Source organism: Monodelphis domestica, chromosome 1 (assembly GCF_027887165.1).
Source record: "Monodelphis domestica isolate mMonDom1 chromosome 1, mMonDom1.pri, whole genome shotgun sequence".
Classification (NCBI taxonomy): Eukaryota; Metazoa; Chordata; class Mammalia; order Didelphimorphia; family Didelphidae; genus Monodelphis; species Monodelphis domestica.
Window position 1 is genome coordinate 461,362,027 of NC_077227.1, and position 19,922 is coordinate 461,381,948.

General features: G+C 36.7%; 1 protein-coding gene across 2 annotated transcripts in view; it reads left to right on the forward strand.

The window, feature by feature from the left end:
* Positions 1–19,922, forward strand: part of GLE1 (GLE1 RNA export mediator) — a 41,579-nt gene that overhangs the window by 15,792 nt on the left and 5,865 nt on the right. For both annotated transcript variants that reach the window (XM_056822653.1, XM_007475088.3), the window contains exons 7-13: positions 1,717–1,942; positions 2,562–2,674; positions 2,860–2,929; positions 13,507–13,649; positions 14,252–14,442; positions 15,380–15,509; positions 16,999–17,103. In XM_056822653.1, coding sequence (XP_056678631.1) covers positions 1,717–1,942; positions 2,562–2,674; positions 2,860–2,929; positions 13,507–13,649; positions 14,252–14,442; positions 15,380–15,509; positions 16,999–17,103 — 978 coding nt within the window. The remainder of the gene's footprint in view (positions 1–1,716; positions 1,943–2,561; positions 2,675–2,859; positions 2,930–13,506; positions 13,650–14,251; positions 14,443–15,379; positions 15,510–16,998; positions 17,104–19,922) is intronic.

Genomic DNA, 19,922 nt, shown 5'->3' on the forward strand with positions numbered 1-19,922 from the left:
AGAGAGATGTGGTTGGTTTTGAAGTCATGGAGACCAGGGTTCTTCAGATCTCATCTCTTAAACATATTTGCCCTTTCACTCTGGTGTAAAGATAATTTTAGTGTTGTGACTTAAAATCTAGAGTTAATCTTGATTGCTGGGGAAAATCCCAAATAAAATACCCAAGTCAGTCTGGAAATTTATGGTAATTTAATTAATATAGAGGGAGGGAATTTAAGGAGAAGGAGGGAAGAGGATATAGGATTCTCATGCCTGGCCTGTGCCAGGGGGAGTTTTAAAATCCCAGCCTCTAGGTCTCTGAAGAAGATTAGAGGCTTCTAAGGGGATGAAGTTGGAAAAGTAAAGGAGGGAAACTCAGCCAGAAACTCACCACCGAACCAGACAATAGCTTGTAGTCACACTAAGATGCCGAAAGGCCAGCACACTGCTATCAGCCAATTCTCCCGCCACAAAGGGTACCAGAGAGAGGAAGTGATCCAAATATATAGATCTTTCACCCTTATGTCTCCTCCTCTAAATTTTCACATCTACCAATCACATCAAAGGCTTTTCTCCAGGACTGCCCATACTTTTAGTTCTCATCTTCTTTTGATTAGATTATATCTTTAGAGTTACTTAACACTTCTTTGTTAAGTTCACCTTTTGTTAGTTACTTGACCTTTTTGTGATTAATTTAACCTTTATAATGACTTAATACCTTTTTGTATTAAGATCTTAAAATAGACTTAAAGTTCTAGCTTCACTGTAAGGTAAGAGTTAAGTACCTTCATTGTTCAATCAGGAGATTACAACTTTATCTTCCCCTAAAGTATGTCTAAGTAGGGTGGAGTAATTTAAAGTTCTCAAGACATTCCTGATTTTGTTAAACTAAATATCTTCATTGTTACAATCGGGAAATAGCTAAATCTAATCTTCACACTGGGCAAGTCACAAATTCTCAGTGCTTTAAACAACTCTTTTTTAAGTTATGGAACCAGTGTCAAGTCTACATTGGTAGAAGGAGTTTCCTTATCAATAATTTTGTATATTAAAGAAATTATAAGTTTGGACCAAAAAATCCTTTTGAATAATTTCATCTTAGCATAACTTAATATCAGAAATTAATTTTGGCCAGTAATAAATTAATATATTTGACCTTTATTATCAAGAATTTTAGCTTTAGAGTATTTGAGACTTAAGATTAGTTGTTCTACATGGTAACAATAGTTAACACCTTGGTAAAGTTCTTAAATTCAATAAAAAGCAAGGGAGTAAATTATATCTGTGCTACCAAACTCATAGAGAAAATAGATGTCTGTAAGCCACAGAATGCCTTAGAAAATCCCAAATTAACATTATCGGTTAGGTTGTATTTTAATTTTTTTTCTTAAACATTTCCCAATTATATTTAATCTGGTTTCCAACACCAGGAGGTTCCTACCCCAGGGCCACAATTTTGATATCAGTGAATTATAATTATGATTCCTATTATCTAATGAAAGTGACTCCTGAGGAAGGATTTTTTGGGGGGCAACCTTTTACAATTCTGTCAGTTTCTACCAGTTTGGTTCTTATCTTTGTAAAAAAAAAGTGCTGATTAAAGGAGTACTAAGCATTTTACATTTGGAGCAAAAGGATCCAAACTCTTAGTGTGTTTTGAGATTGGCCTGTATTCTTTCATTTTCTAAGCCCTTTTGCTTAATTGTTCACCAAGCTCTGCTTTATCTTGCTTTGCAGAGAGGTTTTCCTGCCCCAGAAGATGAAGCTATGGCAGAACGTGCTCTGCAGGAAATGCGGCAGGTGCTTACTGGTTTACAACAGGAGATTGCCAAGGCTATTGAGGAAAAGAGGAGACGAGATGAAGAGGAGTCCAAGGACAAACAAGGGGAATTAGAGCAGCAGCCAAAAGCCGAGAAGGAGACCCCAGATCCTGTTCAGTGTCCAGGAGGGAAACAGAGAGAAGGTAATAGATATTCATCACTTAGCTGTTCAGTTGGCCAATAGTATCTTATTAGGTAAATTATTAAACATTTTTTAAAAGGAGAGCTTTCATGCTGAGGTAAGATAAATGAAATGGTCCTTTTTAGTTTTGCAGTGTTTTTGCTAGTTAAGACAAATAATACTCCACTATGGCTTTTCTCTTGTTACTTTTATATTCAGTTCTAATTGATGCTTATTCTGAGTTTTTATTCTGACTGTTTCCATGAGGTTCTTGGGATCTTCTATGTTTTTCTTAGGGTGGATCTCTAGAAGTTCTAGTGCTAATGTTTTTTGTTTTGTTTTTTTAATTTCATCTTATTTTTAAATTTTTTTCCATGGTTATATGATTCTTTTTGTCTTTCTCTCTCCTCTTCCCTCTCCTCTCCCAGAGCTGACAAGCAATTTTATTAGTTATACATATATTATTACTCAAATCCTATTTCCATATTATTCACTTTTGTAATCAAGTAATCTTTTTAAAACCAAAACCTCAAATGATATATCCATATAAACAAGTGATAAAGATGATATATTTATCTACTATGTATATTGTGCTAGGTGTCATAGAACATCTGACATCTGAGACTTGACTCTCTCCTCAGGCCTCCATGTGAAAGCAGGAGACAGTACAATGCAGTGGTACCAGCAGCTACAGGATGCTGCCAATCAATGTATTTTGGCTTTTGATGGATTAACCAATAGCAAAGATCATCAGGTAGGGGAGGGAGCAATGTTCTTGTTTCTTAAAATGTTTTCCATAGAATTTGCCCTGAAGGCTGGTCCTGGTTTCTACCATTACTAAATATAACTAATATATTGGTGACTTTCTGTGTCCTGAATGGATTTTTTAGTTTTCTTCAGAATGTTAGTTTAGTTCTTTGCCTTTCTGTTTTTGGGCAGTCCAAGAAGATCAAAATGGACCTGCAGAAAGCTGCCACTATTCCTGTGAGCCAGATCTCTACAATAGCAGGTTAGTATGCTGAAGATCCTGTCTCTTCACATTAAAGTTTAATGAGATTATGTCTAGGAAAATAATGGGATGAATATATAAATTTATCTCTTTAAAGACTGATTTTCAAAGAAAAGGAATAAAGAACAGATTGGAAAGATTCTCTTTCAGAACAAGTGCTAGTAACTTTATGGGCCTCTGGGTAAGGAATCCTCAGAATCACAAATTGTTATCCAGCACATAGTATAGTTGTGTTTAGCTAGAAGCCCTGGAGTTCTGAATGTTTTCTTTAGCTTTATTGATCTAGATACCTTTGAGTGAGTTGTTTTTTCATCACATGCCAATTTTAAAATTCATTAACTCATTCTCTTCAATTAAGCCAGCTAAATCCAATACCTTTTGTCCCTGGTTTCTATTGTGTGCTATCTTGATAGTTCATTTCATCTGCAAGTCATATGAAAAGACCTTGTGGTTCTTAGGGCATAAGAGGCAAAGTAGATGGTAATACAGCCTATATAATGTTTCCACTGACAAAATCATATTAATTTCTAATGTTGAACCATTTGACAATTCCAAGGACCTCGATGGGAAGAACTTTCTTTTCTGGATGTTCATTAATTGTTGATATGGAAGAGGCAAGTGCTACAGAACCTGCAGAGGCATTTTTTTTACTTTTATTTATTTTTTTTTTAATTTTTGGAAAATTTCATTTAATTAGTTAATTTAGAATATTTTTCCATAGTTAAGATTCATGATCTTTCCTTCCCCTTCCACCAACCCCCTCTCATAGCTAATGCGCAATTCCACTGGGTTTTATGTGTCATTGATCAAGACCTATTTCCATATTATTGATATTTGCACTAGGGTGATCCTTTAGATCCCCAATCATATCCCCGTTGATCCATGTGATCAAGCAGTTGTTTTCCTTCAGTGTTTCTGCACCCACAGTTCTTCCTCTGAATGTGGATAGTGTTCTTTCTCATAAGTCCCTCAGAATTGTCCTAGGTCATCACATTGCTGTTAGTAGAGAAGTCCATTACATTCGATGGTGCCACAGTGTATCAGTCTCTGTATATAATGTTCTCCTAGTTCTGCTCCTTTTAGTCTGCATCAATTCCTGGAGGTCATTCCAGTTCACATGGGATTCTTCCAGTCCATTATTCCTTTTAGCACAGTAGTATTCCATCACCAAGATATACCACAATTTGTTCAGCCATTCCCCAATTGGAGTGCATCCCCTCATTTTCCAAATTTTTGCCACCACAAAGAGTGTAGCTATGAATATTCTTGTACAAGTCTTTGCCCCTAATATCTCTTTGGGGTACAAACCCAGCAGTGCTATGGCTGGATAAAAGGCAGTCTTTTAAAGCCCTTTGGGCATAGTTCCAAATTGCCATCCAAAATGGTTGGATCAATTCACAACTCCACCAGCAATGTATTAATGTCCCAATTTTGCCACATCCCCTCCAACATTTATTACTTTCCTTTGCTGTCATATTATCCAATCAGTTAGATGTGAGGTGATAACCCAGAGTTGTTTTGATTTGTATTTCTCTGATTATAAGAAATTTAGAACACTTTCATGTGCTTATTAATAGTTTTGATTTCTTTATCTGAAAATTGACTATTCATGTCCCTTGCCCATTTATCAACTGGGGAATGGCTTGGGGTTTTTTTGTACAATTGGTTTAGCTTCTTATAAATTTGAGTAATTAGACCTTTGTCAGAGGTTTTTGTTATGAAGATTTTTTCTCAATTTGTTGCTTCCCTTCTAATTTTGGTTGCATTGTTTTTGTTTGTACAAAAATTTTTTAATTTAATGTGACCAAAATTATTTATTTTATATTTTGTAATTTTTTCTAACTCTTGCTTGGTCTTAAAATCTTTACTTTTCCTAAGATCTGACAAGTATTCTATTCTGTGTTCACCTAATTTACTTACAGTTTTCCTTCTTTATATTCAAGTCATTCACCCATTCTGAGTTTATCTTGTTGTAGGTTTGAGATGCTGATCTAAACCTACTCTCTCCCATACTGTTTTCCAATTTTCCCAGCAGTTTTTGTCCCAAAAGCTGAGATCTTTGGGTTTATCATAGTCTGTTTTGCTGAGGCCACTTACCCCAAGTCTGTTCCACTGATCCTTCCTCCTGTCTCTTAGCCAGTACCATATTGTTTTGATGACCACGGCTTTATGGTACAGTTTATGATCTGGTACTACTCGGCTACCTTCCTTCATATTTTTTTCATGATTTCCTTGGATATCCTTGATCTTTTGTTCTTCCAAATGAACTTTGTTATGGTTTTTTTTTTCTAATTCAGTAAAAAAGTTTCTTGGTAGTTTGATGTGTATGGCACTAAATAAGTAAATTAGTTTGGATAGGATTGTCATTTTTATTATGTTACTGCAGAGGCATTTTGACAGGTCACATCTCATAAGTGTTGCTCCTTTGGATGATGGGCAGGCTGGGAACTTCAGGGATTTACCTGTAAGTTATTTGGCAGTTGCTCAACAGTTGGTGGTGGTAGACCTCTTCTCTACAAAGTGAAATTGATGAGGAGAGGTTTAAACTACATCTAAAGTGGTGGTAAAATAAGACCTAGGAATAAGTAGTGTATGAATTACAATGTAAATATTCTTGCACCATTTTTGGTGCATAATGCAGAACCTTTCGTGTCTGAATGTAAAGTTTATATAGCTATATTTCCAAATGTTAGGGAATCTAATTTTTCATCATTCCTCGATGTTATTCCCATGTCTCTAAAATATGTGGCTATTGAAAAATTAATGTGAATTGAAATGAAAAGTTTTGGAGAACATTTCTGAGACTTCTGTAATATCTCCTGAGATAATTGTAGACTTCCTTGGTAGAGTGGAGCAGGAGTGGGGAAAAGGAATCTATATTATTGCTGCATGTGCAACTTTTCTATAGTACTTAATGGTCTGTCTTATTTAATTTTTTTTTCAGGGTTATCAAATATTTATTTTTTTTGTACCTCTTTATTTTATTATTTTCTTTTCTTTTATTTATTTGTTTGTTTACAGTTTTTTATGTGAATTAGTTTATTTAGTCAATTTAGAACATTATTCCTTGATTACAATAATCACATTATTTCCCTCCCTCCCCTCCACCCACCCTTCCTGCAGCCCACCTGCAGTTTCATTAGGTATTGTGTCCTTGATCAGAACCTATTTCCATGTTGTTGATGTTTGCACTAGTATGTTCATTTAGAGTCTACATCCCCAACCTATCCCTTTGACCCATGTATTCTAGCAGTTGTTTTTCTTCAGTGTTTCTACTTCCACAGTTTTTCCTCTGAATATGGATAGTGTTCTTTCTCGTAAATCCCTCCGGGTTGTTCAGGATCACTGCATTGCCAATAATGGAGAAGTCCATTACATTCGATTGTACCACAGTATATCAGTCTCTGTGTACAATGTTTTCCTGGTTCTGCTCCTCTCACTCTGCATCAATTCTTGGAGGTTGTTCCAGTTCCCATAGAATTCTTCCACTTTATTATTCCTTTGAGCACAATAGTATTCCATCACCAACATATACCCCAATTTGTTCAGCCATTCCCTGGAGTGCATCCCCTCATTTTCCAATTTTTTGCCACCACAAAGATTGCAGCTATGAATATTCTTGTAAAATCCTTTTCCCCTAATATCTCTTTGAGGTACAAACCCAGCAGTGCTATGGCTGGATAAAAGGCAGTCTTTTAAAGCCCTTTGGGCATAGTTCCAAAATACCTGCCAGATTGGTTGGATCAATTCATAACTCCACCATTAGTGTCCGGATTTTGCCACATCCCCTCCAACATTCATTACTTTCCGTTGGTGTCATATTAACCAATCTGCCAGGTGTGAGGTGATACCTCAGAGTTGTTTTGATTTGAATTTCTCTGATTATAAGAGATTTATAACACTTTTTCATGTGCTTATTAATAGCTTTGATTTCTTTGGCTGAAAACTGCCTATTCATGTCCCTTGCCCATTTATCAATTGGAGAGAATGGCTTGATTTTTTGGTCAATTGGTTTAGCTCTTTATAAATTTAAGTAATTAGACCTTTGTCAGAGGTTTTTGTAATGGATATATTTTCCAAATTTGTTGCTTCCCTTCTAATTTTGGATGCATTGGTTTTGTTTGTACAAAAAATTTTTTAATTTGGTGTAGTCAAAATTATTGATTTTATATTTTATGATTTTTTTCCTAGCTCTTGCTTGGTTTTAAAGTCTTTTCTTTCCCAAAGATCTGACAAGTATACTCTCCTGTGTTCACCTAATTTGCTTATAGTTTCCTTCTTTATATTTAAGTCATTCACCTATTCTGAGTTTATCTTCGTGTAGGGTGTGAGATGTTGATCCAAACCTAATCTCTCCCATACTGTCTTCCAATTTTCCCAGCAATTTTTATCAAATAGTGGGTTTTGGTCCAAAAATCTGGGATATTTGGGCTTGTCATAGACTGTCTTTCTGAGGTCACTTACCCCAAGTCTATTTCACTGACCTCCTTTCTGTCTCTTAGCCAGTACCAAATTGTTTTGATGACCACTGCTTTATAGTATAGTTTGAGATCTGGGACTGCAAGGCCTCCTTCCTTCGCATTTTTTTTCATGATTTCCCTGGATATCCTTGATCTTTTGTTCTCCCAAATGAACTTTGTCATGGTTTTTTCTAATTCATTAAAAAAGGTTTTTGGTAGTTTGATGGGTATGGCACTAAATAAATAAATTAATTTGGGTAGGATTGTCATTGTTATTATATTAGTTCTTCCAACCCATGAGCAGTCAATGTTTTTCCAATTGTTTAGATCTAATTTTAATTGTGTGGAGAGTGTTTTGTAGTTGTGTTCATATAGTTCCTATGTTTGTCTCGGCAGATAGATTCCTAAGTATTTTATATTGTCTAGGGTGATTTTAAATGGAATTTCTCCTACTCTTGCTGCTGAAATGTGTTGGAGATGTATAGAAATGCTGATGACTTATGCAGGTTTATTTTGTATCCTGCAACTTTGCTAAAGTTGTTGATTATTTCGATTAGCTTTTTGGTTGATTCTCTGGGGTTCTTTAAGTAGATCATTATATCATCTGCAAAGAGTGATAGCTTGGTCTCCTCATTGCCTATTTTCATACCTTCAATTTCTTTTTCTTCTCTAATTACTACAGCTAGTGTTTCTAAGTACAATGTTAAAATAATAGAGGTGATCATGTGCATCCTTGTTTCACTCCTGATCTTATTGGGAAAGCTTCTAGTTTGTCCCCATTGCATATGATGTTTGCTGATGGATTTAGATATATATTGTTTATTATTTTTAGGAAAGGCCCTTCTATTACTATGCTTTCTAGTGTTTTCAATAGAAATGAGTGTTATATTTTTTTGTCATAGGCTTTTTCTGCATCTATTGAGATAATCATGTGATTTTTGTCGGTTTGCTTGTTAATATGGTCAATTATGTGGATGGTTTTCCTAATATTGAACCATCCTTGCATTCCTGGTATGAATCCTACCTGTGGTCATAGTGAATAACCCCTGTAATCACTTGCTGGAGTCTTTTTGCTAGTGTCCTATTTAAGATTTTTGCATCTATATTCATTAAGGAGATTGTTCTATAGTTTTCTTTCTCTGTTTTTGACCTGCCTGGCTTTGGAATCAGTACCTTATTTGTGTCGTAAAAGGAATTTGGTAGAACTCCTTCTTTGCTTATTCTGTCAAATAGTTTGTATAATATTGGGATTAGTTGTTCTTTGAATGTTTGATAGAATTTATTTGTAAATCCATCTGGACCTGGGGATTTTTTCTTAGGAGTTCTTTGATGGCTTATTCAATTTCTTTTTCTGATATGGGGTTGTTTAGATAGTCTATTTCTTCCTCTGTTAGTCTAGGCATTTTATATTTTTGTAAATATTCACCTAGATTGCCATATTTATTGTCATATAATTGGGCATAATACTTTTTTTTTTAAACCCTTACCTTCCGTCTTGGAGTCAATACTGTGTATTGGCTCCAAGGCAGAAGAGTGGTAAGGGCTAGGCAATGGGGGTCAAGTGATTTGCCCAGGGTCACACAGCTGGGAAGTGTCTGAGGCCAGATTTCAACCTAGGACCTCCAGTCCAGTCTCTAGTCCTGGTTCTTAATCCACTGAGCTACCCAGCTTCCCTCCATAATACTTTTTAATGATTGCCTTAATTTCCTCTTCATTAGAGGTGAGGTCTCCCTTTTCAACTCGGATACTATCAATTTGGTTTTCTTCTTTCCTTTTTTTAATTAGATTGACCAGTACTTTGTCTATTTTATTTGTTTTTTCAAAGTAGCAGCTTCTAGTCTTATTTATTAAATCAATGGTTCTTTGACTTTCAATTTTATTAATTTCTCCTTTGAATTTTAGTATCTCTAATTCAGTTTTCATCTGAGGATTTTTAATTTGTTCACTTTCTAGTTTTTTAATTTGTACGCCCAATTCATTGACTTCTGCCCTCTCTGATTTGTTAATTTCCAATTAATTTTTGATTTGCCTCTCCATGTGCCCTTACTAATTATTATTTTCATTGCATTGTGATTTGAGAAAGTTGCATTTATTCTCTTCTTTTGCACTTGTTTGCTATGTTTCTATGCCCTAATACATGGTCAGTCTTTGTGAATGTACCATGTGCTGCTAAAGATAAGGTATATTCCTTTTTGTCCCTATTTATTTTTCTCCACATATCTACTAACTCCAATTTTTCTAAGATTTCATTCACTTCTCTTACCTCTTTCTTATTTATTTTTTGCTTTGATTTATCTAGTTCTGATAGAGGTAGATTCAGGACTTCCACTAGTATAGCTTTTCTATCTATTTCATCCTTGAGCTCCACTAGTTTCTCCTTTAGAAATTTGGATGCTATGCCATTTGGTGCATACATTTTGAGTACTGATATTTCCTTATTGTCTATACTGCCTTTTATCAGGATGTAGTTACCTTCCCTATCTCTTTTAACTAGATCCATTTTTATGTTGGCTTTGTCAGATACATGATTGTGACTCCTGCCTTCTTTTTATCATTTGATGCCCAATAGATTTGGCTCCATTGTCTTACTCTTACCCTATGCATATCTAACCTTCCTCATGTGTGTTTCTTGTAGACAGCATATGGTAGGGTTTGGGATTCTAAACCATTTTGCTATTCGCTTGCATTTTATGGGTGAGTTAATTTTATTCACATTCAGAATTATCATTACCAGCTGTGTTATTTCCCAGCATTTTGATTTCTACTCCTAGTCCTCCTTTTCTTCTTTCACTATTTCCTTCTACACCAATGTTTTGTTTTTAATCAGTCCCCTTAATTCCCACCATTATTTTACTTCCTTTTCTACCCCCCACCTTTCTTATTCCCCCCCTTATTTTCTTTACAGTCTTTTTAAATTACCCCCCCCCTTCGCTGCTTCCCTCCCACTAGTCCATTTGTTACACTTCAACTTCCCTTTAGGGCGCAAACCAATTCTCTTCCCCAATGGATTAGATTGTTCTTCCCTCTTTGAGTCAATTTCAATGCACATAAGAGTTGAGTATTTCCTATCTCCAACCTCTTTACCCTTCCAGTGTACTGATGTTCTCCCACCTCCTACCATGAGCTTCTTTTGTGACATATAAATTTACCCCCTTTTGTTTCTTTTCCCATTTCTTTTAGTATTAATCTCTTTTTTTAGCCCTAGTTGTGTATATATGTATATATATATATAAATACACATATATGTATTTATGCATACATATATCTATATATATATTTATGTCTTGTCGTTTCATCCTATACAGTTTGTCACTGTTCTCTTGTCACTGTTCCCTCTAAGTGTAATACTTCTAGCTGCCCAGGTGATAATAATTTTTGAGAGTTACCAATGACCTCTTTTCTTATAAGCATACATATCATTTTAACTTATTGGGCCTCTTAAAAAAGTTGGGGTTTTTTTTTGTTTTGTTTTTCTTTTTTCCCCTCTTTTGTAATTACCTTTTGATAATTCTCTTGAGTTCTGTGCTTAGGCATCAAATTTTCTGTTAAGATCTGGTCTTTTCTTTACATATGCTTGGAATTCTTCTATTTTGTTAAATGACTATACTGTAAGAATATAGTTAATTTTGCTGGGTAGCTGATTCTTGGTTGTAGACCTTGTTCCCTTGCTTTCTGGAATATCATATTCCATGCTTTTCGGTCCTTCAGTGTAGATGCAGCCAGATCCTGTGTTATCCTAACTGTGGTTCCATGGTATCTGAATGACTTCTTAGCAGCTTGTAATATTTTTTCCTTGGTCTGATAGTTCTTGAATTTGGCTATAACATTCCTGGTTGTTGTCAGTTGGGGATTAAGTACAGGAGGTGATCTGTGGATTCTTTCAATCTCCACTTTTCCCTCTTGTTCTAGAATATTGGGATATTTTTCTTGGATAATTTCCTGTAGTATGATGTCCAGGCTTTTTCTTTTTTCATGGTCTTCTGGTAGACAAATGATTCTTAAGTTGTTTCTCCTGGAATAATTTTCTAAATCTTTTGTTTTGTGAATGAGGTGCTTCATATTTTCCTCAATTTTTTCATTTTTTTGATTTTCCCCTTAAACCTGAATGTTCTCAAATTCTGGGTTTGGGGGGCGTACCTTTTATGTTGAGTCCAGCAGGAGAGTTCCTTGGCTCTGTCTTGTTATTAGGTTTGATTTTTCAGACCCCTGGGAGCATTTAGTTTGTAATTGGTAAGGAAGGGTTTTCAGAGGTCTGAACTTTGCTGCCTCTATGCCACCATCTTAACTCCGCCTCCAAATATTTATTTAAAAAATTTTTTTAATTAATTTTTATTTTAAAATATTTTTCCATCTTTACATGATTCATTTGCTTTCCATCCCCCCTCCCAGGGTTGACATGCAATTCCACTGGGCTATACAAATATTATCTCATATTACCTATTTCCATATTCATTTTTGGTATAGAGCAATATATATATATATATATATATATATATATATATACTGTAAATGTAGAAATTTTAGGCTTCTGGGAGAGGTTATAATATTGTAATGGCTAAAAATGTGGCTACAGGATTTATGTAATATTGAACAATGGCCGCCAAGGAATTTACTTATGAAATTCCTAAAATGAAACACTCAAGTCAGAATGGAGTTTATGGAGGTTTAATCACACTGGAAGTAGAGAAAGGAGAGGGAGAGAAGGAGAGAAGAGAAAAGGGAAAGGGGCTACTCAACCTCTGACCAAGGCAAAGGGAGTTTTAGGCCCAAAGGCCCAGGTGGAAAGAATCAGTCCTTAACTCACGTGACCGATCTGAAGGAAAGCTGTCTGCGGGCGTCCTCTCTGTCCAAGCTCCTAACACCAACTGCTCTCGCTCTCCCCATAGGAAGTGAGCGAATCCCAGAGGCTGTTCCCTACCTCACTTCCTGTGTTTCACAAATCCAATGGTTGGCTCTAGCTTGGCTTAGGACAGCCCAGGTGGGCAGTTAGTTATTTCTGATTTGTCATTGACTAGCGCATGCCCGTGTAGTGTGGGTGTGCACAATTTTTGGGTGCTAGACCAAGATGGAGACTTTTAAAATTCACAATATATATATATATATTTTTTTTTTTTTAACACTTACCTTCCATCTTGAAGTCAATACTGTGTATTGTCTCCAAGGCAGAAGAGTGGTAAGGGCTAGGCAATGGGGATTCAGTGACTTGCCCAGGGTCACACAGCTAGGAAGTGTCTGAGGCCAGATTTGAACTTAGGACTTCCCGTCTCTAGGCTTGACTCTCAATCCACTGAACCACCCAGCTGCACCCTAGAGCAATCTTTTAAAGCCTAAACCCCAAATCACATATCCATATATACATGTGATAAGTGATTAATATGTTTTTATTTTGCATTTCTATTCCCTTAGTTCTTTCTCTCAATGTGGTTAGCATTCTTTCTCATAAGTCCTTCAGGAGTGTCCTGGCTTGTCCATTACATTGGATTGTTCCACAATGTTTTACTTTCTGTGTACAATGTTCTCCTGGTTCTATTCATTTCACTCTGTATTAATTCATTGAGGTTCTTCCAGTTGATAAAAAAATCCTCCAGTTCATCATTTCTTACAGCACTATAGTATTCCATCACCAATCAGATATCACAATTTGTTCAGCCATTTCCCAATTGAGGGACACCCCCTCATTTTCCAATTTTTTGTCACCACAAAGCGTGCAGCTATGAATAATTTTGTCTTATTTCATTTGAATAGTATTAGTGCTTTCTTGTCTTATATTTTTACTTCCCACTTAAGTTTTAAGTTCCCTGATGAGAAAATATGACTCGATGTTACTGTGTATCCTCCACTATCCTAGTCTGATGCTGAGAATTGTATAATTGAAAATCAATCCAACCATAAGTTTTACCCCTAACAGAATCTAAGTGTTAAACACATAATTGATGGATTTGTTTGCATCAAGGTTTTCAGACTTAACATGTGAACTCCTACAATGCAAGATCTATTTTTCTATCTTGTTCTGTGCTTTTATTAGTTGTTTTATTATACTATTACCAGAGGAATCATTAAATGTGTACTCAAATACTTGTTGATCATCTGTAGTTCTCTTTGTTCTGTGTCTCATAGGCTCACAGCTGAAGGAGATCTTTGACAAGATCAACAATCTGCTCTTGGGAAAAGCTGTTCACTGTGGTGGTCGGGCTGTGTCAGTGACAAACCACCAACAAGGCCTGGACTTTGTCCATTACAAGCTTGCAGAGAAATTTGTGGTAAGAAACTCTTGGAAAGGCTGGATAATATAGTGGAAATAGCATAGGACTTGGGTGAGAAGAGTACTGGTATTTAAATTCCCCTTCTGACTAGCTGTGGGATTTTGGGCAAGTCATTTAACTTCTTTGAGACTCCATTTCTTTATCTGTAAAATATATTCATGGCATGTGATAAATGGTTAATAAATGTTTTTCATCTGTGCATTCATTAATACCTGTAATACCAACTTCATAGGAAGAGTCTTTGTGAATATCAAATAAAATAATGTATATAAAGCACTTTGCTATAAGCTTTCTATCTGAATGTCAGATGTTGGTAGAAAGTCACCTGGGGCACTTACCCATTGGTTAGAGTTGTACAGGGTCACATGGCCAGTATGTTTTAGAAGCAGGACTCAAATCCAAATTATCAGTCGTGACTTTGAGGCATACTTTCTAACCAATACAGTTGCTGCTCTTTATTGGCATGGGGAATTTCTTCACTGCTAGTTCTTTCTTAGAGTGATGAAATGACAGGGCCAGAATTGCTTTTTATTATTGAAAACTTAAGAGGGAGATAGAAGACTTCTCTCGAAATTGAGATTATTCCCCTTTATTGGCAGAAACAAGGAGAAGAAGAAGTGGCTTCTCATCATGAAGCAGCATTCCCCATTGCTGTTGTGGCATCAGGAATCTGGGAACTCCATCCCAGAGTGGGGGACCTCATCCTTGCTCATCTTCACAAAAAATGCCCTTACTCCGTGCCTTTCTACCCAGCCTTCAAGGAGGGAATGGCGTTGGAAGAATATCAGAAGTGAGAATATTTTTACTTCAGACCATTTAGCCTTCCTAGGATTGATCATTAAAGAATAAAGAATGTGTTTTTTTTTCTTCCTATTGCAGATAATTGTAGTTTTTTTAAAAAGTACTTTTTTATCAAGTACCTTCCTTTATGTTAATCATAGTGTCCTTTATGTCACTTGTCAATAATTAACTTTCGAGTTTACCCCCTCCCCAATAAAATTAAATTAAGCATTGGCTTACAAAGCGTAATGTAATCTATGCGTTTAAACTGTTCTAGCTTCCATAGGCCCTGCTATATAATTGACATGAATAGTTATCCTTGCCTTATAGTTGTGAAAAACTGATCTGGAGAAGGGAACTGAATTAACAAAGATCAATTAGTTAAAAAGATTTCTCATAGCTGGATTGCTCCTCACCTGTCTTATATATCCTAGCTTCATTCACTTGCCACCATATATATGGCTTTTCATGTTCTTAGGTTTTAAAATGCTTTCTCTCTTGAAATTATTTTGTATCTACCTAGTATTTGCTTGGATGCATTATGCACATCACTATATTATACCACAATTAATTGCAATGGAATGTAAACTTCTTGAAGATAGGGACTGCTTTTTGTTTTTGTGTTTTCCATGCCCAGTGTCTTTCACAATGCCTTACATATAATCAATGCTTAATAGATATGTGTAATATTGAATTGAAATGGTAGAACAGAAAAATACAGATTCTCAGCATTACTCACTTCAGTTCTCTATTGGAGATTAATCATGTCTTTCACTACAGCCTGGGAAATCTTTGTTTATCTGGATTTTTTTCAGAGGAAGGGAAGAATAGGTTTTTGTAGCTGAAAGAGGTAAACTAGATTGCTAAACTGGTATGTCAGGCTTCTCATTCTCATTTTACCCTTAACACTTTGAATATTTAAGGATTTTTTTGTTTTGTTTTCCTAGGCTCCTTGGCTACCAAGTAAAGGATTCCAAAGTGGAACAACAAGATAATTTTCTGAAAAGAATGTCTGGGATGATTCGTCTCTATGCTGCTATCATTCAACTCCGGTGGCCTTATGGAAATAGACAAGGGGTAGGTAGGACATCCCAAATGTAATACACGGTTGGACCAGATTCTGTTATAGTGGAGATTTTGTTCAGAAAATGCTTAGTTTATGAGACCTTATAAGAAGTGTCGTTCCTCTTCTTTAAAAGATAAGTCTTGGGACAGGTAGATGGCTCAGTGGTGTAGTGATTAAAATAGTGGGAGTTATAAACTGTAGTAGATAAGAGTGTTTGGCCTAAATTGTGACTGCAGAAAATATGGTTTCAAGACGATGCCCTGTTTTAAATCAAATATAAGGTGGTCGCCAGGGGAAAATTCCCAAATATTAAATATACCCAAGTCAGCTGGGTTTTATAGAGATTTTAATTAATACAAATGAGGAATTAGAGGGGGGGGGGGAGAGGGAGAGAGAGGGCTAAGCCAGCTTAGGCCAGCCTTAAGAGAGAGAGATCTGTTTTCCAAAGGACAGACCATTCTTAATTCACACCTAAGTAGTCTTAAACTTTTGATTAAGTTCACACCTGAAAAAACCTCTGAGTAAGTTCTCACCTCTTTGCCCCTTGTAAATTTACAAGTTGCCTGACCTTTATAGGTACTTAGCACCCTTTTGTATTAGATCTAAAAACAGGCACAGCTTAAGAACTTTTGCCTTACAATAAGTATGGGTTTAAGTATTTTTCATTGTTCAGCAAGGAGTTTCTTCCCCTAAAGTATGCTTAAGTAGGGGTGGAGCAGAGGTCTCACATTCCTGATCTAAGTCCCTTCATTGTTTAAATGGGGAATGGTCTTAACCAAACCTTATGAAGTAGGGTCTGAGAATTTTTTAAGGTTCACAGTGGATAGAGAGAATCATGCCTAGAGACAGGATGTCCTGGGTTCAGATCTGGCCTCAGACCCTTCCTAGCTCTGTGACCTTGGGCAAGTCACTTAATTCCCATTGCCAAGCCCTTGCCACTCTTCTGCCTTAGTATTGGTTCTAAAGCAGAAGGTAAGGGTTTAAAAAAAATAATAAATCTCACTGAATGGGTTTATGTCAAGATTGAAAATTGTACAGCGAGGAAGGCTAAAGTGGTACTTGGCTGTAATTTGCTAAAGTAATGATGCTGAGCACAATAAATAATGAAATAATAGACTGCCTCGGTTAAGATCTTCCAGATGTGGACTTAGAAAATAATAGACTGCCTCAGTTAAGATCTTCCAGATGTGGACTTAGATCATAGTCTTAAAAGTGGGATTTGTTATAGACTTCACTCAAGCCTAAAAGGGAGAAAAGAAAATGTGTAAAATACCACTAATAATGCAAAACGTAAGTATTAACATTGACTATCTCAGGGATTCTGGAAAGGAAAAGTTGGGAGACTCAGTTGATTAGACTATTCCATAAAAATGGTTTCCTTCTATTTGTCATTCCTATACTGTGGCAGAGGAAAAAAATACCTGATTTTAAGGTTTCCTCCACCTTTCTTAATTCTCTGGGTCAGCTAAAAATTGTTAAGTGATTTAACTTTTCTCCTAGGCTCATCCTCATGGCTTAAACCATGGCTGGCGCTGGTTGGCACAGATCCTGAACATGGAGCCTCTGTCAGATGTGACTGCCACTCTTCTCTTTGACTTCTTAGAGGTACATAGTACTATCCCTTCTGGATGGAGTCAATGGGCAAAGATGCCTTTTAACTCCTTGCTCAACAGGAAAATGTGTTTAAGTGCAACAGAATGGAAATATCACGTGCTTTGGAGATGTCAAGCTAATAGCACTAGGAATCAAGGTTTACAGGTTTTATTCAAAGCATCAAAATACGTTAAGGGAAATCCTGAGCTAGTTGTTTTTTCATTGTGTGCTAAGTTATTCCTTTGTAAATAGGAGTGATCCTCGTCCTTCAAGGATCTTTATCTCCCTTATCTTTTAAGCCATCTACTTAGCAAATTCAGTTATCTGGAACAAGTCTGAAAACTAAATCAGAAAAAAGTCACTGAACAGCCAAAATGAGTTTCACAAATCTCTACTTATGTGTTAAAACCTTAAGTTCTTCACTTAGCCTATTCTCTCTCATTTAACACATGATTCTACCTACCTTAGATATTCATTTTCCTAGCTCTTAGGAAAACAGAAGCAATAATATGGAAAGAGATTACTTGAAATTGGTTTATTGGCAACAGCAAGAAACAATTAACAAACTGTAAGAAACTCAAAACTCAGATTTGGGGATAGGAGCAAACTCTGTACTTCAGTTGCCCTGAGCATATCAATGTGTTGTGATATTGAAATCACTTTAAAAAAGACTGATACATATTAATTTAAGGTCGCCAAGGAATTCACTTATGTAATTCCTAAATGCTGCCAAATTTTTATGGTGTTTTAATTACAAACAGTAGGAAGAAAGTATTAGAGAGAGAGAGAGAGAGAGAGAGAGAGAGAGAGAGGGGGGGGGGGAGGGGGAGGGGGAGGGGGAGGGGGAGAGGGAGAGGGAGGGAAGGAAAGAGGTTTAACTCAAACTCCACTCTGGCTCAGACTGAGCCAAAGCGGGCTTTAAGGCCTTGGATTAGCCAAGGCAGGGAAAGGGATCAGACCTTATCACTCACGTGACCAATCTGAAGGAAAGCAGTCTGCGGGCTCCTCCAACTCCAAGCACCAACCTCCAGCTGACTCTCTGCCTCCTCACAGGAAGCCCCGAGAACTCCTGAGGCTGTTCTCTACCTCACTTCCTGCGTCTCACATGTGCCAATGGTGGCTCTAGCTTGACCTAGGACTGCCCAGAGGTCTGTCCTTTTTGCACATGTCTGTTGAAGGCCATATACTCAAATAATTACATCTTGAGTTTGCTGCAGCCCTTCCTAATCTTGTTACCCTGAGGTGGGTGGAGAATGTAGTTTCCAAGATCTGATTCTGTTATTCCAAGTATCTCTATTGTTATTGATCAGGAAATAGCTAAATCCAATCTTCTAAAGAATGGTCTGAATAGTGTGGAGTAGTTTTGAAATTCACAATTCCCCTGAGGCCTGAGGAAGACTAGTCTCTGCAGTGGGTCTTGTAAACATAACAGCTATGAAATTACAATAGTTAGAGATAAGGGGAAAATAGGAGAGATCGAGAGTGACAACAAAACCAATGTTTTGCTGGGTGCATTGACAAAAAGCTAATTAGGGGGCAATCCCCTTTGGCAGAAGAGTGTACCTTCAAAGTAAATTCAATCAACCACACCCCAAGGTTCATTCATGATCTTGATGTAATTTGTAGGTTTTTTGGCATCTTTCTGCAACAGTTCATTCTCTCGATTTAGAAGTTAGCAAGCTTTTTCCTTGAAGAAGATCTTTCTCAAACAAAATAAACCTTTCAAAATCTCTTGAGTTGTTTAAGGGAGTGTCCAAGAGATCATCTCGAGGCTTTTCTGCCATGGACACTAGTGTTTCATAACTATGTAATGGTTCTCCTGAAGTTGGTAAATCTGGAAGCAAGGTGACAGGGTTAAGAGTTGAACAGGTAAACTTCAAGGTAATGTTTTCATTGTTTAACAAGGTTATTTCATACCTTGTAATTTTCTGATCAGAAAATGCCTGTGTTCTATGTCTTCGCAACAATGCTTCTACCTCATGTGGGCACATAATTGTTAATGGGCATCCCAATACTAGATCAATAGTTTTTGTCACTAGTAAGGCTGTAGCAGCTACTCCTCTAAGACATGGTGGTGCTCCTGATGCTACTGGGTCCAGTTGGGCAGAATAATAAGCAATTGGGCACTGAGAAGGTCCCAAAGTCTGAGTTAAAACACCTGAAGCTACCCCTCTTCGCTCATGTACATACAAAGTAAATGGCTTGTTGTAATCTGGGATGCCTAGAGCGGGGGCAGACAGGATAGCCTTTTTTAAATCTGATAGAGCTGATAGGTGTTCTGGTTCTAATTTGAGGGGTTCAGGGACCGAATCCCTTGTTAGTGCTATAAGGGGTTTAGTAATTTCCCCATAGCAAGGAATCCATTGTCTACAAAACCCTGTTGCTCCCAAAATTGCTCTCAATTGTTTCTTAGTAGTAGGAGTGCTTAAATTTTGAATATTCTCAACTAGTTTGGGAGAAATAAAGCGGGCACCTGCAGTCAGGATGAACCCCAAATATTCTACTTTAGGGAGGCACCACTGAACCTTATACTTCGAGTTCTTATGCCCTCTTGTGCAATTCCAAAAGAAGGTATTTGCTATCTTCCTAACATGTTTACACATCTGTTGAAGCCAAGAGTAGGTCATCTATGTACTTGATTAATTTGCTGTTTTTAAATTTTATGTTATCTGCATCTGGCTCAAAATTTGCGCAAATAAGCTCGGGCTGTCTACGAAACCTTGTGGCAAATGACTCCAGGAGTATTGAACGGCCCTACCAGGTGAAAGCAAAGATATGCCTCGAGTTCTCATGTAGGGCTATGGAAAAGAAGGCTGAGCACAAGTCTACTA